This window comes from Oscarella lobularis, chromosome 3, assembly GCF_947507565.1.
Source record: "Oscarella lobularis chromosome 3, ooOscLobu1.1, whole genome shotgun sequence".
Taxonomy (NCBI): domain Eukaryota; kingdom Metazoa; phylum Porifera; class Homoscleromorpha; order Homosclerophorida; family Oscarellidae; genus Oscarella; species Oscarella lobularis.
In genome coordinates, this window is record NC_089177.1 from 2,575,448 (window position 1) to 2,595,944 (window position 20,497).

General features: G+C 46.8%; 7 protein-coding genes and 1 long non-coding RNA gene across 8 annotated transcripts; 3 read left to right on the forward strand and 5 right to left on the reverse strand.

The window, feature by feature from the left end:
* Positions 1-605: 605 nt before the first annotated feature.
* LOC136184561 (uncharacterized) lies at positions 606-3,363 on the reverse strand. The gene has a single exon (XM_065971471.1). It carries the CDS (start codon positions 3,330-3,332, stop codon positions 708-710), a length of 2,625 nt encoding a protein of 874 aa, XP_065827543.1. The 5' UTR covers positions 3,333-3,363; the 3' UTR covers positions 606-707.
* Positions 3,364-3,460: 97 nt separating this feature from the next.
* On the reverse strand, positions 3,461-5,223 carry LOC136184568 (histone-lysine N-methyltransferase EHMT2-like). The gene is made up of 2 exons (XM_065971478.1): positions 4,681-5,223; positions 3,461-4,629 (listed from the first exon to the last, which is right to left on the reverse strand). The coding sequence occupies exons 1-2, from the start codon at positions 5,204-5,206 to the stop codon at positions 3,542-3,544; spliced, it is 1,614 nt and encodes a 537-aa protein (XP_065827550.1). The 5' UTR covers positions 5,207-5,223; the 3' UTR covers positions 3,461-3,541.
* LOC136184601 (uncharacterized) lies at positions 4,550-7,446 on the forward strand. The gene is made up of 3 exons (XR_010669385.1): positions 4,550-4,834; positions 4,889-6,126; positions 7,186-7,446. It is a non-coding gene; the product is annotated as an uncharacterized lncRNA (long non-coding RNA).
* On the reverse strand, positions 5,370-6,034 carry LOC136184598 (uncharacterized protein KIAA1143 homolog). Its single transcript, XM_065971510.1, has 2 exons — positions 5,668-6,034; positions 5,370-5,618 (listed from the first exon to the last, which is right to left on the reverse strand). Exons 1-2 carry the CDS (start codon positions 5,942-5,944, stop codon positions 5,413-5,415), a joined length of 483 nt encoding a protein of 160 aa, XP_065827582.1. The 5' UTR covers positions 5,945-6,034; the 3' UTR covers positions 5,370-5,412.
* A 34-nt stretch (positions 7,447-7,480) lies between the features above and the next one.
* On the forward strand, positions 7,481-14,193 carry LOC136184600 (kinesin-like protein KIF15). Its single transcript, XM_065971513.1, has 41 exons — positions 7,481-7,598; positions 7,649-7,814; positions 7,878-7,954; positions 8,017-8,155; positions 8,223-8,319; positions 8,390-8,472; positions 8,529-8,744; positions 8,825-8,950; positions 9,001-9,059; positions 9,112-9,175; positions 9,229-9,316; positions 9,369-9,505; positions 9,567-9,629; positions 9,678-9,776; positions 9,832-9,925; positions 9,975-10,085; positions 10,134-10,234; positions 10,293-10,382; positions 10,443-10,520; positions 10,584-10,943; positions 10,998-11,103; positions 11,157-11,287; positions 11,338-11,415; positions 11,474-11,590; positions 11,644-11,805; positions 11,857-11,943; positions 12,001-12,063; positions 12,115-12,195; positions 12,263-12,346; positions 12,405-12,503; positions 12,558-12,605; positions 12,667-12,741; positions 12,792-12,856; positions 12,911-13,001; positions 13,060-13,169; positions 13,231-13,318; positions 13,369-13,406; positions 13,465-13,536; positions 13,594-13,687; positions 13,739-13,870; positions 13,923-14,193. Exons 1-41 carry the CDS (start codon positions 7,486-7,488, stop codon positions 14,061-14,063), a joined length of 4,323 nt encoding a protein of 1,440 aa, XP_065827585.1. The 5' UTR covers positions 7,481-7,485; the 3' UTR covers positions 14,064-14,193.
* A 30-nt stretch (positions 14,194-14,223) lies between these two features.
* Positions 14,224-15,626, forward strand: LOC136184592 (ER membrane protein complex subunit 8-like). Its single transcript, XM_065971505.1, has 6 exons — positions 14,224-14,492; positions 14,549-14,625; positions 15,054-15,126; positions 15,179-15,226; positions 15,300-15,358; positions 15,422-15,626. Exons 1-6 carry the CDS (start codon positions 14,289-14,291, stop codon positions 15,585-15,587), a joined length of 627 nt encoding a protein of 208 aa, XP_065827577.1. The 5' UTR covers positions 14,224-14,288; the 3' UTR covers positions 15,588-15,626.
* LOC136184565 (transcription termination factor 1-like) lies at positions 15,302-17,501 on the reverse strand. The gene has a single exon (XM_065971475.1). The coding sequence runs from the start codon at positions 17,382-17,384 to the stop codon at positions 15,615-15,617; it is 1,770 nt and encodes a 589-aa protein (XP_065827547.1). The 5' UTR covers positions 17,385-17,501; the 3' UTR covers positions 15,302-15,614.
* A 1,046-nt stretch (positions 17,502-18,547) lies between these two features.
* LOC136184583 (uncharacterized) lies at positions 18,548-20,491 on the reverse strand. The gene is made up of 4 exons (XM_065971497.1): positions 19,556-20,491; positions 19,146-19,355; positions 18,761-19,089; positions 18,548-18,704 (listed from the first exon to the last, which is right to left on the reverse strand). Exons 1-4 carry the CDS (start codon positions 19,752-19,754, stop codon positions 18,603-18,605), a joined length of 840 nt encoding a protein of 279 aa, XP_065827569.1. The 5' UTR covers positions 19,755-20,491; the 3' UTR covers positions 18,548-18,602.
* Positions 20,492-20,497: the final 6 nt, after the last annotated feature.

Sequence of the window (20,497 nt, forward strand, 5' to 3'; positions counted from 1 at the left end):
AGTGTTGCAGTGTTCTGCTATAAACTCGCACTGATTTACTGATCCAGACATGGTTTGTGTTTTCTCGGGAGATTCTGGTAGAAATTCCGGCGCTTGAGCACCTTGCTGGATGGCAGTGATGTTGGGAATTCCATAGAAATCAAGAAACAACGATGTGTGTTTTGCTGGTGCGACTGCAGAAGAATAGCGAAGGAAATTGTTATTGACAGAGCTATACACTCTTTTCTCCCAAGGTACAAACCGCTGGCTCAACAACAGCCGTTGCACATTTCCTCGCCAAATAGCTTGGTTGACGAAGCGAAACATCTGGCAAGTTTCCCCAACAAACGCGAGTGAAGAATGAAGCATTAGCGAGAGCCTGTGGGACGCGTTCCCCGCGTACGTTTTCCCCAAAATCCCCTAGTCCCCTCTAAAGTGAAAGCATACATAATGTAAATTATATTTGAAATCACGTGATCCTGCGTAGACTTGCGCAGTTTTCTAAATTTGACGTAGACGACGAATTTTGGAGAAGCGAGATGCATCATTTATGGACAATCCACCATGCTTGTAGATGTCAGAGATGGGTAAAATATGTCTCCTATGAGCTCTTCTAAACAGCAGCCTAAGGCAGCGGATACTTTCATATGATCAATCCCACACTTAGGTATACGCAACATTTACCCTACAAAAAATGCGTGCACAGTCAAAAACGGAATCGGAGTTAATTAGAGACCGAGCAATTGGCGGGCCCAGCCAATAAGTTCGTCATCATTAGGCCAAACGGCAGCGGTTGTCCCAGGGTCATTTTCCTTTGATTGAGCTTGCCACTTTTTCAAAGGCATCTTGCATTCAGTCACATTCCCGTTAGGTGTATAGATCCTATTGTCATGCAGAACCGGCTTACCCGCAGTTCCCGGTCCCCCGCACATTGCCCCACTTCTACCGTAATCCCCATCCTTTAGCAGAATTACTGAATTATTGTAGAAAAAGTCTTCGTGTCCGGCTCGCTGAGGACAGATACCAAAACCGAGGGGTAAATAGGCATCAATATTATGATGGTGATGATTATCATGACCGCCAAAATCGTTTTTCAAAGCCTCCCTCTCGCCATAGGAAATAAAATTGTGATGGGTTTCGTAGTAGGCGCTTCCGTCGTCGTTGTCGATTCCAAAAAGGCTCCCGTAATTAGCAACGACGAAATTGTAATTTATGTAGTCGTATTGTTTTATTGGCGATGGCGTTTTGCCGTCCGCTACTTTGGTGACGTAGACCTGACGATCCCAGCTGTTGAACGGGCCGTGATCGCTTGACTCGCGGCACGTGTTGAATAGGAGATTTTCTGTCACGTTCGATCCTCCGCCGAATCCATCGTTAAAATTAATTCCCGCTCGCGGTCCATTGAAAAAGATATTTCCTTTGAGTAGATTTTGGCACGATTTGGCTTGGAAGTAGAACGACGATTGTTTTTCCCATATGCCTAGTTCGCGAACAAAATTATAGAGAATTTGATTAAATCTGGGTTGATTTCCTTCGGTTCCGTCAGGTCCCATTCCAACGATATCGGACCCATTTGTATATCCCCACGACGCTATCGCCGTACTTCCAAGCCAAGAAAAGTCGGACTTTTGAACGGTAGCGTAGCGATTGTAGCCCGATAGCATGATGGCGTTGCCATCAAGTCGTTCAAATAGACATGAATCGACAGTAAAGTTCATGGTTCCCTCAACGAATACGGCTCCCATACGTTCTAAAGCCCAATCGCCACCCGACGGCATACCGTGCGGATCCATGTACGTATATGCGGTGTCGCGAAAACCAATTCCGCGCATAGTCAAGTCAACGACGGGTTTCTGTTGCGTTCCCATTATTCGCACGAGAGTTTTCACATTAGTGACGGCGAATTGAATGTCAGTCGGTGGCATGCCCGTTCCGTTGTAGAAAAGATAGAGTTTTCGGTTGACTTCGTCGTAGTAGTATTCGCCAGGATAGTCGAGCTCTTCAAAAACATTCTCAATATAGTACTCGTCTCCTTCAGCTCGGCCTCGCGCTCCCTGAAAGCCGCCCTTACTAAAAGTAAAGTTACCCGTTTCTCGATCGTAGTCGCCCACTTCGAACATCCACGATGCCCAATGTCCGGGTCGCCAAGCCTGTATAATGGCTCCGGTGGCGTTTTTGTACGGCATATTGGTAAGATTAGCAACCATTCCAGAGGGAATGGTGTACGTGTTGGCTCCTCCTCCCTCGACGTTACTGCTGCACCAGTATCCCGCCGGTGGATCAAAGTTCTTACACGGACCTCCGATTCCTAGTGTGTAATATTGAAACGAATCGGAAGTATTGCGAAACGGTTTCTCCGGTTGAAACTCCTTGTCAGGCTTTTGAGGAAGAATTGGGGCATTCCACGCGGTGGCCTTCATCTCTGAACCGAATCCAAGTTCGGGATCAGCGTTCGGATATCGAGCTCGTATAGCTCGATGTCCATTGAGACGCAGTCCGGGCACTGCCGCTATACTTGCTAGGTCTGCCACGTAGATATTTGGGGGTACGAATGCTTTTTTGTAACCGCTCACGTGGTGTTCTTGCACCCTAGGTTTCCAGACGCCGTCGTTGCGAAAAACGCATTTGTACGCCCATTTATTACCCGTAGTTTGGTCGTGCCAGGTCCAGACGTTGCAACTACCGTTAGCCTTGCACATAGACTCGCACTCTTGCCACGTCTTGTACGTAGAATTGATTATCGTATTCGATCCAGCACCCCTTATGTCGTTCGCGTTTTGCTCGACTATCCATTCGATTGTCGTATTTTTCTTAGATACGTTGAACGCTTTCCATTGGGGTGCAATTGGCTTTGCTCCGCTAATCCACACTTCTTCTCCATTATAGTTTTGTAAAGTGAGTCCACTGTCTTCTGGTCCAAGTTCAATCGTTTCGTTTAGGTAGAACGTTCCGGCTCGAAGCAGAATAGTCGTCGGTGATGAAGCGGAGTGACTGACTTGGACGGCGTGAGCAATCGATTTGAAGGGTTTGTCCATCGTACCTGCATTGGAGTCACTACCCTTTGTAGCGTCGACGTAGTACATTGCAGTTGCAGCTGGCGAGTCAAAGAGAGCAAATCTTGACTTCGTCTCGTCTAGATGTAGTGGAAGGGCGAGACTACAGTTAGCAGCTTCGGGAGATCCGTTCAAAGCATCAACGATTTGCTGGAAATGATCTTTGGTACGAAAGGGCTGTATTTTGTGAGCAAACTCGATTGCAAGCTGTCTCATTTTACAGTCAAAGCCATCTTGATCGGCATGAGAGGTCTGAAATACAAAGCAGAGTAAGCAGAGAGCCAGTGTAATAGACGACATGGTCGCTGCAGCAATGAGATGAGATCGGGTGCACGTGAGAGCTGAGTACAGCACGCATACACTGGTTAAAAGACGCTACGAGATACATTTGTGCTGTTCCCTAAGACAAAAGGCGGATTTTAGTTTTAAATATACTTTATTCAAACCTTTCTAATTAATTAATTAATTAATTAATTAATTAATTAACATTGACTCTGCTACTGTATCTATCAAATCCAATTATTGATGATATTTACAGACACACGTGCACCTTGTACAACAAGGTCACAGTCATTTGCGATAAAAGTCGTTGTCGGTTCCTTTTCGGGTCTTCTTTTTGTAGATCTTTTAAATCGAGGAGTAGATGATGGAGACAACGGTGGAGACGGCGGAGACGGCGGTTGATCTTGGACAAGCGCTTGCCCACTGTTGTGACTCTCTAATGCTTTGCTGTGAACAAGCATTTGTAGCACAAAAAGCGTGACACTCTGCTGTAGTGCTACAGATGGCAGAAGTGAGGGTCCCTGGCAGGGACTCAACACAGGTGACATTGACAGTTCACGAATGAGGTGTTTGAGAGGTTTGTACGAGTGCGTCCTTTCTTCAATTGATTGGACATTAGTGCTTTGGTTTTGATAAGATTTTTCGAGCGATGAGGGCGCTGTAAAGCAAGCACCTTTGACGTCTTCAGGTAGCGTGTCTTCATCAGTACTGCCATCCAGATCTGCGCTTGTCGTATCCACAGGGGCGAAGAAGGGTGCGTGGAACGACTCTTTTCTAATGTATTCAACGATTTCTCGAATGTGCTTGCCTTCATGAAGTTCCAGTTGTGACGGCATGTTTCTCACGTGGCGGATGTCAGTGCGGTCAATAAGGAGTTTGGCGACTTCAAGTGAGGGATTGTCTAGATTTGAAATGATTGCTCTGTGCGCTGGTGTTTGACCCAGTTTGTTCACTACGTTAGGGTTAGCGCCCAGACTCAAGAGAAGTTTGGCTGTTTCAGATTTATCCCAGTAGGCGGCGTCTGAGAGGGGAGAATCCCCATACCCATCTGTGGCGTTTATTAATTCTCTTGCTTTAGCTTCACCACTGTCGTCAGCGGCAATATCATAAAGCCTCTTCAGTTGGCTATGCATGTTGTGTCGGGCCAAATAATGAAACGGCGTCCATCCAATGTTATCTCTGAGGTATGGCGTAATGATACGTTGATCGATCATCTGACAGATCTCGTAGGGATCGTTCCACTTTTTGTAGGAGTACCAGCAATCGAAGGCACACCCGCTAATTGGCGCTCTGCCTTCGGTTCCTGCATCCTTCCCTAAACAAAAAGATCGTCACAACAATGTGTCAACAATTATTCAGATCTGACCACATCCTTGTATCATTTCCACAAAGGGCGCTTTGCTCACATGAATACGACTGGCTCTCATAATGGGAGTATCGCCAAAACAATTTGGTGCGTGAAAATCGACGCCTTTTGCAATCAAAAACAGGATTTCTTCGGCAGATAGCTTGTCGGCCATGTAAGCCAAATAGTGTGCAGGTGTGTTCCCATAACCGTCCAGCTTACTATTCAGATCGGCGTCTTCTTCTTCTGCTAACTGACGTATGATGCGGTATGCAGCTAAGTGGCCCTTTCGATTCAGCTCGTTGGCGACGTCGGCGAGCTGCAGCGAATCATCTGTGGTTGCATCTGGTGGTGCTAGAAGGCTTGCCGAAAACGGCGCAGTGCTCACAAGCTCTTTTCTATTTTCGCAGGGAGTCTTTGGTTGCCAGTGACGTTGCCGTTGGCTGTTGTCACTTGCGGGCGGTTTCACGTTTGCAGGATGCTGAGAAAAACAGTGTTTTGAAATACGACTCGAATACCGACCGAAGACAGAAGCCAAACGGCTCATTTCCAACCGATGACGATAACTGAAGCGCTTTAGTAGAAAGCCTCGAATTTATTTGCCACGCCTTGTATACGCCCCCCGAACCAATAAGATGGGACATCCCCCAGCACACGTTCTCTACCCATATTTGGTACTTGTTCTATTTATGTACAATACAACGAACGAATGAATGAGAACTTGGCATTCGTCCCAGAGTTCTCTGATTTGTTCTATTCAGTTACGTCATCGCTATCATCAAATGAAAGTAGTCTACTATCGTTCACTTCTTGCATTTTACTGGACTTCCTCGTTTTTCTTTTCTGTCCGCCGCGGCTCGCCTCTTTCTTCTCCTTCCCACTTCCTTTGGGAGGTTTTCTGAACACAAGTTTTCCATCGTTCGGCTCAGGACCTTCTTCCCTGCGATCCTGTTTATTTGCTGCAAAAGAAAACAAATGGAAGGATGCAAACCGAGCTCAATTTTTCACTTTTGGCTCGACTGGAAGAGCTGTCCTCCAGTTGTCGTTTCCGACCCGTGAACTCCTCGTACCTCATTGCCTCTTCCTCATCCATGTCGCCTTTCTTCAACTGTACAACGACTGGTCGCTCGTCGTCTCTCTCCACGTCATTGTCATCAGCAAGGGGTCCCTCGCCTTTCTGAAACTTCTCTGACACGCTCGGGCCTTCCTTATACCCAATCTTCTCCTTGATCTTCTTCAGAAAGCTCGGTTCGGGCGGCTTCAAAAAATCGATCTTGTTTGCCATGCCCTTTCTTGTGCTCCCGGATATTCCGTGAAAAGAAAGCTTTAGGAGCTTGGCGCTTCGACTCTGATTATGGAGGCAGCACAAGAGGGGCACTACGATCTCGTCGAAAATTTCTGGCGCGACGATCGAGTGCGCACGTTGTGCCTGATGCAATATCTCCGAGCATACCGCGTGTATCTACGGTAAGACAGCTTCCCTCGTCTTCCCTCGATTGTAGCTCCACGACAAAATACTACTAAAGTCAAACCTGAAAAAATAATTCGAGATTCCTGGGACAATTTGTCCTGGGACAATTTGTCCTGGGACAATTTGTCGTGGGGACAATTTGTCCTGGGACAATTTTAAAATTGTCCTGGGGACAAATTGGGACAATTTGTCCTGGGACAATATGTCCTGGGGTCAATTTGTCCTGGGACAATTTGTCCTGGGGACAATTTGTCCTGGGACAATTTGCCCTGGGACAATTTGTCCTGGGGACAATTTGTCCTGGGACAATTTGTCCTGGGACATTTCTCCTGAGAAAATTTGTCCTGAGGACAATTTTAAAATTGTCCTTGGGACAATTTGTTCTGGGACAATTTGTCCTGTGGACAATTTTTCTTGGGACAATTTGTCCACAGGACAATTTTTCCTGGGAATATTAGTCCTGGGACAATTTGTCCTGGGGCAATTTGTCCTTGAAACAATTTGTCCTGGGACAATTTGTCCTGGGGACAATTTGTCCTGGGACAATTTGTGCTGTGGTCAATTTGTTCTGGGACAATTTGTCCTGGGGACAATTTGTCCTGGGACAATTTGTCCTGGGACAATTTGTCCTGTGACAATTTTATAATTGTCCTGGGGACAAATTTGGAAAATTTGTCCTTGGGACAATTTGTCCTGGGGACAATTTGTCCTGGGACAATTTGTCCTGGGACAATTTGTCCTGGGGACAATTTGTCCTGGGACAATTTGTCCTATGAAGTTGGCTCGTATGCAGCAGCTGCAAGAGACAGCGTGCAGCATAGTGCGCGTAGCAGCAGAAATGAACTTAATTTCACGGCTGCTAAAGAAACATTAGCGAAATGAGGGCGGAAGTCGAAGTCACGCAGAACTACAGTAGATAGACGTCGTCTCAGTTCATGTACCCGTCGGTATTTTTTTGCATGCCGCGAGTCGGCATAGATGGTATGTTATTAGTCTTCTTCGTTCCCGTTCGCGTTTGTCCGATATGGCATCCATAATGGTATTGACTTTATCAGCACCCCTGCAGAAATGCGGTATGGATCAGCTATCCCGTATCTAACGCAATACATCATCAACTGCAGCTTTTTGCACCGAAAACGGCGTCATTTCAAATCGAGAACAACCCAGATCGAGCGCAAATGCATTTCTGACAACGTTCCAAACAATAATTTGTCGATAACCAGAGTTTGTAACTATCCGAGTTACCCTAGCTAAGAGAGAGAGAGAGAGCAGCCGCGGCGACTCAAGACCGTAACGCTATAAAACAACGCTCTTTTGCTGGGTAGCGCAAAGGTGGTTTGGCCATAGATACATCTATGGTTTGGCCACGTGGTTTGGCACTGCCTACCTACGGGAAGTCTGCAAACGGTCTAGCGCGCTCCGAAAGTTCGAATCTCCGAGAAATGTCCATATCTGGAGAAACATCCAGGTGAAAAACACTACGACCGAAACGAATCGCTCTACTGTTGCATTTCGTAGTTGCGATGACGCCATCAAGGTGTATCTTCGCGTTCGACCGCAAGATGCGTCGGACTCGAGCGAACCGTGCCTCCGCGTCGCCGATCCAACGACTCTCACGCTCGCCTGCAAACCTGAACCGCGTTCATTCACCTTCGATCACGTCGCAAATGTCCAAACGACTCAGGTAGGCCGAAAAACGAAAGGGAAACCTTTTCGCCTAGCCAACGATTCACGTAAAACGGCGTAGGAGGAAGTCTTTGCAGCAGTCGCCAAGAAAATCATCGAGAGTTGCGTCGCCGGTTACAACGGAACGATCTTCGCCTAGTGAGACAAGAAGGACGCGTGGGCGTGGTTCAACTTCATAACTTCCTTATTTCTCTGGGCAGCGGGCAAACGGGCTCCGGTAAGACCTTCACGATGCTGGGACCGCCCGACGAGAGCGACGCATTTACGCATCGGCTGCGAGGAATTATACCGCGCACGTTTGATTATCTCTTCAGCTTGGTGTCGAGAGAACAGCAGAAGGTAAATACTAATCCTAGGACTTCTGAAGAGGCGGCGGAAAAAGTTTGAGCTCTTTTTTTTTTAAAAGCACGGGGACATGGTGAATTTTCTGTTGAAGTGCTCCTTCTTGGAGATCTACAACGAGCACGTCTACGATCTTCTTGACAATACGTCCACCGTTCTAAATATCCCTTCATTCGTTTTTAAATATTTGCAAATGTCGATTGTGAGTCTTTCTTAACTCGGTTTTTGTACATCTGCGCGAGAACATTAAGCGGGGTGTTTTCGTCGACAATCTGACGGAGAAGAACGTTTCCAATGGAAAGGAAGCATACGAGGCGAGAACTTATCTGAAAACAGGGCTGGAGAGACGAAAACTTTTTTCATTTTTCAGGTACTAACTAGCAGTTGGATGAATCGACGCGTCGCCGCGACGTCGATGAATCGCGAAAGCAGCCGAAGTCACGCCGTCTTCACAATCGCAATCGAATCGAAGAGAAAGGAGACGAGAGGAGGCGTGGCGAACATTCGAACGTCCCAACTCAATCTCGTCGACTTGGCCGGATCCGAAAGGCAGAGAGACACTAGGGCCGTAGGCGTGCGATTAAAAGTGCGCGGAGCATAGTTGTTTTGCGCGGGGGGGGGGGGGGGGGGGGGGGGAGGGGTTTTCTACTTGTTCGATTTTTTTAGGAAGCCGGAAGCATCAATAAGAGTTTGTCTGCTCTCGGCAATGTCATCATGTCGTTGGTTGGCGTAGCTCATGGGAAGCAACGATACGTTCCGTATAGAGATTCGAAATTGACCTTTTTGTTGAGAGTAAGATTCCTACTGACTCTTTTTTTCCGTCTTAAATGTTTTTCGTATAGGACTCTCTTGGAGGAAACGCGAAGACGTTTATCATTGCCAATGTTCATCCAGGATCAAAGCGAGAGAAATCTATTTTGAATGGGTTTTTGAAATTAGGTCGGATTTTTTAGATGTTTTGGCGAGACTTTGTCGACTCTGAATTTCGCTCGGAGAGCGAAAATGATCAGAAACAAGGTTCAGAGGATGAAGAGAGGGTAAACATCTGAAAAGACTCTTTGTCATTACAGGCTGTTATCAATGAAGATACCATGGGCAACATTAATCAATTGCAAGCGGAAGTGAAGAGACTGAAAGAAGAGCTCGCCCTTTTAAAAAGTTTTTTTGAAACGACATTAGATTAGATTAGTTGTAACGTTTTGTTGTTCAGCTGGGACGTCTTTGACTCCAGCATCGGTCACAATGGCAGCGGATCCTCACAACGAGGACAGAAAGAGTGCCGAAGAATACAAAGTTCTTCTCGTTTCAGCTCTAAGAGCTAGAGCCAAAGCGGAGCACTCAAAAAAGGTAGATAGCACGTCAGTAGCCTATTTTTCTTGCAATTGATTTCTTTGATTTCTTTGTTTAGCGAACGGACGACGAAGTGAAGCGGCTAATGGAATTGTGCAATAAGAAAGACAAGTTCATCCAGGTACACGCAGAGAAAATTGAACCAAGTCGGTATAGATTTGCATATTAGTCGAACAAAATGATTCTCAAATTCCGAGAGGCTCACATCAACGACTTGCAGAAGGCACTAAAAAAAGAAGGGACAGTGGACTTGGAAGCAGAGACTGTGGTACGTTTTTATACACTAATTCTCAGAGAAACCACCAAGATATTTTATCATATAGGTTCTCCTGAAGAAGCAGATCGTCGAGCTGGAAAAGAAAATATCATTTCATCCGGACGTAGTTCGTCTTAATATTCTTAACGAACAGCTAAAACGTAGCCATGCTAAAAGGCTGGACCGATGATTGGTCAACGCTGCCTCTAGGGGACTTGAAGGAATTGAAGTCAAACAATGCGGACGATGTGGAAGCGGAGCTGAATCACGCTCGCGAGTATTCGTTCCAGCTCGAAAAACAATTGTTTCCGCATCTTCAAGGTAGGGAGAAGTTCACCGATGTATGAATTTTGACACTGTCTGCCACAGGAAAAGAACTAGGTAGCTCGTCGAATGGAAACAAGGCTAGTCTAAAGGAGCTCGAATCTTTGCGGGAAAGAATAAAGCAGCTGGAGGGGGAAGTGGAAAAGGTCAGTTCAATACACGTGTAGCTCAGAAGTCAAAGAGATGAGGACTCTTCCGACTCAGGCTCAAGTCGCCGAAGAGACTCGTAGGCAAAAACAAGTGGAATTAGAAGCCCAACTGGCGGCAGTACGACAAACGAACGCCGAACTTGAAGTACGTTTCATTGTAGTCGTTATTGAAACCTTCACTCGAAATTTTTTCTGTCTTCAAAAGGAAACCGTGGTCGCTTTGAAATTGAAGGCAAGCGTCGAATTGTCCGCTTTTAGCGACAGGCACATGAAAACGATAAAAGTATCATCTTCGGCTTGTGGCCTATTTTTGACGCGTCACTCTGTAATTCTATTTCTGTGAAAGACGATGATGACGCCTGGAAAAGATGCCGAGTCGAAGCGCAAACGGCACTCTCTCATGCAATCGCTCTCGCTATCGTTTTCCTTGCCAGAAGACGCTTCGTTGGAAGACGAAGCACCGCCGGAGGATTTTGAACGCGTCGAGAGGGAAGAAGTAGAAAAAGAAAAAGAAAACAACGACGTGGATCAGGACGAGGAGGAAATGGATCCGGCTGCCTGTCAAGAAGCGCTGACAGACGAGCTGAGGTCGCTTCAAGAAGCCAAGGAAGAAGTCGATCAGAGGGTCAGCGACTTGGAGAGAGTGGTGAGAAAGTTGAAGGAAGAAAACTCCAGATTGAATCATCAGCTGCGCGACACGAAGCAGGTGAGAGTCAAGGGAATCCTTTGGGGCTAGGAAGGATTAGTCTTGCTTTTTTAGATGTTGGGCTCTGAGAAAGCTAGTCACAAGTCGGTTGTCAAGGAGTTTGAACTCAAAGTGGAAACGTTGAGGGGTGAAGTGGTGACAGTCGGGAAGCAGCGCGACGGTTTGTAAACGAGTGAAAAAATTCGAATCTTTCTAGTATCTAATTCTTTTTAGCGTATCTATCGGATATTGAAAATCTTCGCTCCTTGTTGGCTTCAAAAGATCAAGACGAAATGGAATCTCAAAAAATCGTTGAGTTGGAATTGTACTCGAAAGCGGACAATTTATCCAAAGCTCAAGCCGAGGTACAGAAAGCAGAAACACTCAAGATTGCATCTCTCATTGTACATATTAGATTCTTCGTTTGGAAGTTGAGCTTCAGACAGCACGACTAGAGTGCGAGAAGGCAACGGAATCGGAGGAGGCACTTCAGGTTGACAGTTTCTCGAGAAATACTAATAATTTTTTTATTCTTGGTCCTATAAATGCAGAGTGAAATTGATATGGCTCGACAGGAAATCGCCTTTCACGAGGACCGAGCCGATACGTTCGAGAAGAGCGCGAAAAAAGAGCAGGAGACCGTGCAACAACTGAAAAACGAGCTAGACGTGGAGCAAAAATTTATTGGAAAGATAAGGCAGTAGTTCAATCGAGCTTCTAGATCGCAAAAAGCAAGTTGGATTGGGAGATAGAGCAGAATGCTCGTCTCGTCGCTCAGCTGAAAGAGGGCGGAGAAAAGGAAAAGGAGCTCTCTCACGCCGCTGAAGAGAATTCCTCTTTGAGGAAAGAGTTGTCGGAAATAGGCAACCGACACGAGCGCTTGGTAAGAACACGTAAGAAATTTCTAGATAACTAAATGATTTCGATGCTTTAGGGCCGAGAAATGCGAGAGACAAAAGAACGTTTGAGCTGTTTGGAAGGGGAGAATGCCAATCTGAGGAAAACCGTTCACGAGGACAAGGCAAGAAAGCTACTGTAGCAGTTTTTCACAGCAATCTACATAGGGTTCTATTCCTAGGTTTCAATGGAATCGTTGATGAGCTCTTTGCAGGAAATGAAGAAATCCAAAAGCGAATCAGAGGTCTACGAGGACATAGAAATGCCTAACGCCGCATCTTAAACATTTTCCTAGGAGTGCGTTGCTTCTCTTCGAGATGAACTAGCCGAGTTGGATCAGAGGAAAGTTTCCCTGGAGACGGAAGTTGCGGAGCAGGTTGAAATCCCACCGTTTTCTCGTTTTTTTTTTGTGTGTGAAGGGATAAATCGTTGTTTTTAATCAGAGTCAAGTCGCCGAACAGTTGCAGGACGAAGTGAAGTCGCTCGCGTCGCAGAGAGATCAAGAGTGGACACCAGCTCTAGTGGAGGCGAGTGTCTCGCGATATAGTGCCGACTCGTTTAATAGGAAGATCTTTTTTTGTGTAGTTGGAAATGTTGAGAGAAGATAACAGTCATCTGTGCGACGAAAACGAGAAATTGACGTTGGCGATGGACGAGCAAGGCTCGGAGATCGCCAAGCTTCGGGTGAGAGAAAACGATTTTCAGGAGAAAAAACCTGTGACAGTCTGTGGTGTATAGAATGCGTCAGAGCGAAAAGAGGAGGAAAAGAACGAACTGAGATCGAAGGTCGTCACAATGCGACTAGTAGCAGTCCTTCCCACTCCTTTCACAGGCATCTTTTTCGTAGGTTTCCGCGTTGGAGGAGCGTCTTTCTTCATCGCAGATCGAGTTTGAGTCTCGATTGAAGGAGGTTCAGGCTCAGGTATTGGCCGTCGTTTTGGAGCGTTTGCGTTTATTATTCTTGTTTTTTAGGCTAGTGCAGCGAGCAGTCAGGACTTGCTGCAGACAATAAGAGAGCAGGAAGGAGAAATACTGAGGTGCGTGGGCACGTACTTCTCTATGAAAGTCTGCTAATTTGTTGGGATGGTTAGGGTGAGAAAGAAAGAATCTGAACTGGTTCTCAGAATTGAAAATCTGGAGAAAATACGAATGGAAAGAAACGAAGAAATGCACGCCTTACATGTAGCCCCGTTTCTTGCGTTTCCTCGATTTTTTCGTCTACTCACTGATACAAATTTAGTCTCAAGTGGACGAAATGCAGACTTTGCGCAGCAAAGTGGAGGAACTGGAACATTCTAACGGCGGTTTGACCTGCCAAATTGAACGAATAAAAGAAGAAGCGGCAGAAGCGTACGCACATACGACAACTTTTACTTCCTAGCTGTACAGACTAGAGCTTGTTCTCTCTCAGGGTGGTCATACATGCGCAGAAAGTGAAAGAGGCGGAATTAAACGCAGAAAGGGCCCATGCTGGCTTTGTATCTGCTAACCAGATCAAGGTAAGCGGCTTATTATTTCTGTGCTAGGTGGAATCTTTTTTTTCTGTTAGGAGTCTGTAACTGAGCAGAATCTGCTCCTACAAGAAAGGTATCTGTAGATACTAGGGGGTATTTTCTCTTATTGAGATGACTGGCTCATTCTGCAGAATTAATGAGCTGTCTTCCCAGCTGAAAGAGTCGAAGCAAGTAGAAACAGATTACAGTGAAAAATTGGAGAGGCAAGCCGAGCACTTGCATCTACGTATGTATGCTCGAATGGTACGTTCTATGTATAGAATGCGAGACCTGGAAGCGAAGACCTTCGACGAAAAGGAGGCTCTGGCTTCGCAACTGGAAAAAGTGCTCGAGGAAAAGGAACGAGTTGAAAAAGTATTTTGGTATTTATTGCGAGGTGTACAATCTGATGAATGTCGTCTAAAGGACTACAAGGTACTTGAGATCCAGCATCGGAAAGTGTCAGACGAGAACGCTCGACTGACGGGGCATCAGAACTCGAATCAACGAATCAAGTATCATATGGATCTCAAAAAGGAGAACAATAAACTGAAAGACGTAAGAATGATTGCAAGCGTGCCTATTGCCTCACGTTGTCTTTCTGTTTCAGGAAATCAAAAGGCTGAATGAAAGACTGTATTATCATAAGACAAGAGTCAAGGAACTTCAAGCAGCCGTCGACTTTCACGACAAGACGACTGCAACTTCTCCGAGTCCTTCGAGAGCGAAAGAAAACCTGTCCCCGTCTTAGGCCGACTACTGTACGTACTACTTGTACTAGTGCAGAAAATCGTACGTCACGTTAGTTTTAGCCATATTGTTGCTAAGTAGCATAGTTTTATGTACGACAGATTGTGATTACTAACTACCCTTTTTTTCAAGCGTTTTTCACAATCGACGGGATTGCTGACCGCCCTAACGCGCTCTACTTCTAGCATGAACACGTGAAATCGTGGAAGCTGGTCGTTCGATCATCATGCAAGTCGAAGTCTGTCTATTGGCTTACGCCAAAGCCGTGCTTCACGCTTGCAAGTATCCGCACAAGGCCGTAAACGGCATTCTACTCGGTTCAAGCGATCGATCGACAGCGAAAACGACGCTTATTGACGTTCAGGACGCCGTGCCTCTTTCTCATCTAGCTCTAGGCCTCACGCCGATGCTCGAACTCGCTCTGACTCAAGTAAGGGAAGAGAAACGAAGGAGAAACCGCAGATCACGAGTCATGTTTTTTTCTAGATTGAAATCTATGCAAAAGAAAAGGACATGAAAATCGTCGGATATTATCAAGCGAACGAGCATTTGAAAGACGCAAGGTGAGAGACGAATAACTGACGAAGACCCCAATATTAGTACAACAAGTCCGTAAGAAAAATCTCCTAGTAGGCCCAGAGCAGCGAAAGGTGGCCTGTTTATGTAGGTTGTGCAAATGTGTAGAGGCTTCACTTCCGCGCCATATCACAACAGTATAGGCAAACATATTATATTATAAGCTCTTTCCACCAACCTTGTAGTACAATGTATGTGTTTCTCAGAGTAGTGTTTCAGACAGTAGAATATAAAGGGATCCGGTGGGCTTTCAATACACTCGAGCCATTCGACGAATAACTAGCGTTCTCTGGGGCTTATGACTGGACTCCATTAACCTTATCCAAGAATTTGACCTGGGTTCTTTCCAGACGTTTCCCAACTTAGAGGTCTATTATCGTGATTGGTGGGAGTGTACGCTCCGTAATCTTTATAGGCCCAACTTGATTGCTCAGCGTATTTCCGACAAGATAAGCGACGTTCTTCAATTGCCCACCTGTCTACTAATGGTAGGGGGGGCGTGAGCAAGAAGAATAGAACTGTTTATGTAATTACTTGCAGATAGAGAACGAAAAATTGAAGCCAAACAGCCGGGAATGTGCCCTGAAGGTACGGAAACGGGGAGCGATTTCGCCGTTTGACGAACGACCCCCACGGGCTCTCACACAATTGTCATGTCTAGGCGTACGATAAGTCTGACGGGAAAAGTTGGAAAGAGAGCGCAGGTGCCGACAGACAGAGGTAGTAGGCGATAAAAGATTTCAATTCGAGACGTCGAATCCTCTCTCTCTCTTTCTCGTTTAGGCTATTGGTTGGCGAGGCGGAGAGTATCAATATTGTTAGCGGGCTCGTACGTCGCGAGGAGTATCGAAAAGTGATCGACTTCGATCAGCACCTCGACGACTTGAGCAAAGACTGGACAAACCCTATTATCGAGGAAACGGTGCGACTAGCATCGAGAGGACTCTAAAAAAAGGAAAACACTAAATAAACTCCTTTAAGTCGTCGATTCTTTATTCTGTAAAACTCTCGGCGCTGCTATCGAAGGTAGGGTTGTCTCGTAGGCGTACTCGACTCGTTCCTCGAAGCTCTTCACCTCGTAGTTGGGCATCAGACGAACTATATTGGACCAGTGTCGTCGAAGAATTGCACGCGACACGGGGCCCCCTTCCCAGCTCCGGCCCATCTCCTCCCAGCGAATGTCGTCGCAACGCGCCGTTCCCTCGTTCGCGTACTGCTCGTAGACGCGTTCAATCAGTCTGGCTCGATCGCTGGCGACGAATCGAAACCGCTCCGGTCGATCGACGATGATCGTCCTGAGATTCTGAAGCCACTTCTGTCGGCACTGGTTGAAATTGCGCGTGGCGACTCGCTCGCTCACCGCCTTCCACGGCAGCCCCTTATCCGACATCGTCGTCAAGTCGTCGTCGCGTTCGTCGGCAATTTCACGCAGCGCCACGACGAGTGCCTCCTCCTCTTCATTCGACCACATCCCGCGTCGACCCCGCTGCACTCGGCTTCGATCGAGACACGATTGTCCGCTGCGGCCCATCATTTCGCCAATCAGACCCCAATCGGTGCCGTATTTTTCCTTCAGCGAAGCCAGCTCACGGTTTTCGTCGATCGTGAATCGGCCGCCGTAGTGCTTTTCGTCGAATTGCCGTCTAAGTCGTCGGTAGATCGAGTGAAGGGTGCGCGGCACGTGGCGAGCCGCCGCCTGAAAGAAGTCCTTTCTTAATTCGTTGCTGTACTTGCCGTTTTTGTCGCGACGGTTCTGCAAAATGATTTCGGTTGGATCGCCGATTTGGTATTGATTGCAAAAGCGATAAATATTGTGATACATTTGATCCAGTTCTTTCCGAGTGAACTCGCCTTTCTGCCGATCAACACCTTCGACTGGTGGAATGATGGAAGTGGTTGTCTGGTGAATAGCAGCGTATTCATCCTCGGATTCAAGTACGTCATCATCATCGAATGCATCAGTATTAGCCATTCGCTCTATAACAATGGCAGCATCTCGACCGAGATGGAACCCTTCCTTTCTTGCACGGTTTCCTTCTTCTTCCTCTCGTACCAATTGCTGTCTGATTTCGTCTTCAGGTTGCTCCTGATCAATGATCATCCGTCCACGTTCAGTTGTCTCAATCTCAGCGTGAGGCTCATCTTCGTCTTGTTGTCGTCTCCGCTTTTTCTTTTTCTTTTTCTTTCTTTTTTGCCTAGTTTCATCATAGATGGTTTCATCTTCGCTGCACTCCTCGATGTCCAAATGTCTCCGTTCGTCTTCTCTGTCCAAAGGCGACGTCTCCCTTGCTTCCTTTTCCTTCTTCTCTGTCTCAGACTCGTTTTCATCTCTAATACTTGGCTGCTTGTCATCTCCATTTGAGTGCAAGTGCTTTCGCCTTTTCTTCTTCTCTGATTGATCGACGGTAGCTGTCTCAATCTCAAGGTAAGGTTCTCCTTGGTTTTGACGTCGTTTCCGCTTCTTCTTTTTCTTTCTTTTTTGCCTAGCTTTATCTTCACTGCGATCTTGTCCATCTTCTAATGGCCTCTTCTTTTTCTTCTTCTCTATCTTGGAGTGAGACTCAGATTCGTTTTCCTTCGCTTCTTCACTTCGTCGTCTCTTCTTTCTGACTTCGTCCTCGTCTTTGCCACCCGAATGCAAGCGCTTCCGCCTTTTCTTCGTTTCCAAAGCAAAGTCCTCTTCGCTGGGCGGTCTTTCTCTTCCCGTCTTCTTCTTTTTCTTCTTTGTAGCACTGCTATCGGTCATCGCGTAGGCAAACCAAGAGCCCGGATTCTTTTGGTTTATTTCCCACAACAGTGTGACTAATCGCCTGTCTACGGCCGTCTACGGCGGCGGCTCGCGTCTTCTTGCAATCATCTGTCGAAGGCTGCTTGTGCTCACCCTAGAACAACCAGGCAGGTTCGAAATAGGACGACAAACGAGCTAGATCATTCCTTACAACAGTTGAAACATGGCCGAAAAGATCGCTGCAAGGATCCAAGTCGACAAAACAACGTAATCCACAATTTGGAAGCGATACTGCGACGAATCTGTCGACGCAAAGATCGCCCTGCGCATGAAATGGACGACTCTCGCCTGAAGATCTTGCAAAGCCCAACAGATGCGTAAACTGTAATCAACGGTGAGAAAATCTCAGAAGGATAGCAAAGGAACTCACTGGAAGAATGCACTAAACGCTAGAACGATGGCATATGTGCCACACGTGGCCGTGCTTGCAACGAGCCTGTAATCTTGATGTAGAAACTTAGAGGAGGTTATCTCGATTACGTGCGACGCGGAAAATCCGCTTTCGTACCTGGGTAGCGATTGCACTGATCATAGCAGGTACCATAACGAGAGTAAACACTAAAGTGGTCGTGAGAAATTTGTGGAGGGGCGTAGACAAAATGAGAAGTCCTGCGAGGGCTCCCATTAGACCTATACGCATGAGAGGCGGTTTAGTACGTTGAAACGGAGAAAGGTGCAGTACAGTAGTACTGTTAGTGAAGAAGTCTCCTATTCGACGCTTGAGTGAGCTGAGCACCCCTAGCGGAATCCCCGGCGTACAAGATAGAGCTATGTGCACTGCCATTACGTAGACAGGAGTACTGAAAATGACGTTTGCGTTATTAGGCTTACGCCACGTTAGTCCGCTTTCACTACAGCATAGTCCAGGTGTATGAAACAGACGAGCCAATAGAATGTAGGTTATCAGTGTCATACAACAAAACGTAGACGTGAAATTGGCTACAATGAAAAGACGTATAATTGCCCCAGTAGGCTGTACTGTACCATGTACCAGGAGCTGCGTAGCGTTGACCGATTAGGCAAGCAGCGAGACCAATGCATCCTCCGACTGTAGCTAGTGGCTTATTGATACTCGGCAGCGCCGTACTGTTAGAAGAAACGTTTTCAAATGATATATTATTAGCGTTCATGACTCCCAATCAAGAAAAATAATTATGACGTCACATAGATGGCGTACTACTGTTGAGATTTCAACCAAAGATGACTTTTCGTTCTGATGATATGATGAAAAGATTGAAACACCGTTAGTCCAACGCTGCACATGCTTCCTTTGATAACCTATGAGGTGTCCCCACGCCATATAGAGATATACAGCAATAGTCATGTCTACTCACTTCGACGTCGACGTCTATTTCTCCGATTGAAATCACTCCACGATACGTCTCCGTCTCCCTGACCTCGTGCGCTCCACTTATCGGAACTTTCCGACACACGGGCAAATTCAGCTGCACGACGACGTCATTCGTTAGAACCGTAAACTCACTCCCCGTATCGACCATTAGTTCTATGGGCCCGACGAGTCTGGTATCGACTCCGCGAGGAGTTTTTGCGTGCCCTTTAATGCAAAGCATTTGATGCTGGGGCGTTTCCATGGTTTGGGGCTTTCCCCAGTAGCCCGTGGCAACGGCCAAATCGCTTTGCAGTTTTTCATGCAGCTCCCCAACTGCAAGAGAGAGAGAGTTAGTTAGGAGGGAACATAATTTCTGCAGTTTTCTTTACTCATGCGCTTGAACCGCTTCCTGTGGCCCGGTTTTTTCACGTGCAGCACGTGCTCTAGCACCTCGTCCGTAGCTTTTAGCGAGTTCGCGGCGGCGCGTAGAGACGCGATCCCCGCCGCCAAAAAGTATCCGAAATAGTCGACGAGATTGCCTTCGCGCAGCCATCGCCGCAAGCGACACTTCTCGGCGAAATGGCGGTCAAATAGCGACGCTATCGCAAGAAAAACATTTTCTCAACACGGGGGTGTGGTACAGTGTACGTTAGCGGGGAATTCCCCGACGATCTCGTTGGAAATCGTCTTTTTTACTTCGCAAAGAGAACTTTTCGTGGTCTATAACGCTTGTTTACGACTCTCAGAGAACGAATTTGCGTCCACTGTCATATGGGAGGTTACAGGTGCGTCAGTGTACCTGTTCGAAGGAAGATCGTCTGTCGTTCCTTCTCGTCCGCAATGCCGAGGGCGGCAAAATCGTCGTCGTCGAGTTCGAGCAGGTCTTCTGCCTCCTCGTAGCCGAGTTGAAGAAATTTGCTCGTGTACTTTTCTGCCAGGTCTCCGTCGATTCTTTGTAGAAACTTTTCAATTTGAAATGCTTCGGAGTCTTCAGACATGATTTAGCAGACAAAGTATGGAAGAAGGGTTGGCTGAAGCGGACAAAGTCAAGGTTGTGTTAGTACTAGAAATTCTGATCGTGGCGTGCTACAACCTGCTCAACTCCTCCCACTCTGCTCGGCGAGTGACGTCGGCGAATGACGTTGCCAAGTGACGTTTTCCTAGAACATACGGGTCGTGCCTTTACAAAAAAAATGGCAGAGGGAAAGCGTCGCGTCGCCCTGATAACGGGCATCACGGGACAGGTAGACACTCGTTGAGGCAAGAAAGGAGTCTAAATATCCTTCAGGACGGCTCCTACTTGGCAGAATTCCTGCTCGACAAGGGATACGAGGTAAATCCGATGCTCGAACGAAGAGAATCGATTCGATCTCGAACGCAGGTGCACGGCATCATTCGCCGATCTAGCAGCTTTAACACGGGACGAATTTCGCACCTATACGACAACCCACGAACGCACCAAAGCGACTGTACACCGAAAGCAATAAAAAAGTCCGCGAAGAGGCAGTCATGTTATTTTTGTCTCTGCAGCAATGCGACTCCACTACGGAGACATGACGGACAGTTCGTGTTTAGTCAAACTCGTAACCAAAGTCAGCAGAAAATAGAAACAAACGCGATATTCAAAAACAATATTTCCCCAGATTCGACCGACCGAGATATACAATCTGGCGGCGCAGAGTCACGTGAAGGCAAGACGAAAAATTAATGGTGTTAATAAATCTATTCGTATTCTTGATAC

Excerpts from the sequence above, each read along its gene's own strand:
- LOC136184561 (XM_065971471.1), bottom strand. The coding sequence starts at position 3,332 with ATGTCGTCTATTACACTGGCTCTCTGCTTACTCTGCTTTGTATTTCAG.
- LOC136184568 (XM_065971478.1), bottom strand. The coding sequence starts at position 5,206 with ATGAGCCGTTTGGCTTCTGTCTTCGGTCGGTATTCGAGTCGTATTTCA. Across the intron at positions 4,630-4,680 it reads GGAAATGATACAAGGATGTG|GGAAGGATGCAGGAACCGAA; the intron begins GTCAGATCTGAA and ends CTTTTTGTTTAG.
- LOC136184598 (XM_065971510.1), bottom strand. The coding sequence starts at position 5,944 with ATGGCAAACAAGATCGATTTTTTGAAGCCGCCCGAACCGAGCTTTCTG. Across the intron at positions 5,619-5,667 it reads CTCTTCCAGTCGAGCCAAAA|CAAATAAACAGGATCGCAGG; the intron begins GTGAAAAATTGA and ends TTTCTTTTGCAG.
- LOC136184600 (XM_065971513.1), top strand. The coding sequence starts at position 7,486 with ATGGTTTGGCCACGTGGTTTGGCACTGCCTACCTACGGGAAGTCTGCA. Across the intron at positions 7,815-7,877 it reads CAAATGTCCAAACGACTCAG|GAGGAAGTCTTTGCAGCAGT; the intron begins GTAGGCCGAAAA and ends AAAACGGCGTAG. Across the intron at positions 9,926-9,974 it reads TCTTAACGAACAGCTAAAAC|GGGACTTGAAGGAATTGAAG; the intron begins GTAGCCATGCTA and ends CGCTGCCTCTAG.
- LOC136184592 (XM_065971505.1), top strand. The coding sequence starts at position 14,289 with ATGCAAGTCGAAGTCTGTCTATTGGCTTACGCCAAAGCCGTGCTTCAC. Across the intron at positions 15,127-15,178 it reads TGCCCACCTGTCTACTAATG|ATAGAGAACGAAAAATTGAA; the intron begins GTAGGGGGGGCG and ends AATTACTTGCAG. Across the intron at positions 15,359-15,421 it reads GCAGGTGCCGACAGACAGAG|GCTATTGGTTGGCGAGGCGG; the intron begins GTAGTAGGCGAT and ends TTTCTCGTTTAG.
- LOC136184565 (XM_065971475.1), bottom strand. The coding sequence starts at position 17,384 with ATGACCGATAGCAGTGCTACAAAGAAGAAAAAGAAGAAGACGGGAAGA.
- LOC136184583 (XM_065971497.1), bottom strand. The coding sequence starts at position 19,754 with ATGTCTGAAGACTCCGAAGCATTTCAAATTGAAAAGTTTCTACAAAGA. Across the intron at positions 19,356-19,555 it reads GACGATCTTCCTTCGAACAG|CGTCGCTATTTGACCGCCAT; the intron begins GTACACTGACGC and ends TTCTTGCGATAG. Across the intron at positions 19,090-19,145 it reads GAAGCGGTTCAAGCGCATGA|TTGGGGAGCTGCATGAAAAA; the intron begins GTAAAGAAAACT and ends TCTCTCTTGCAG.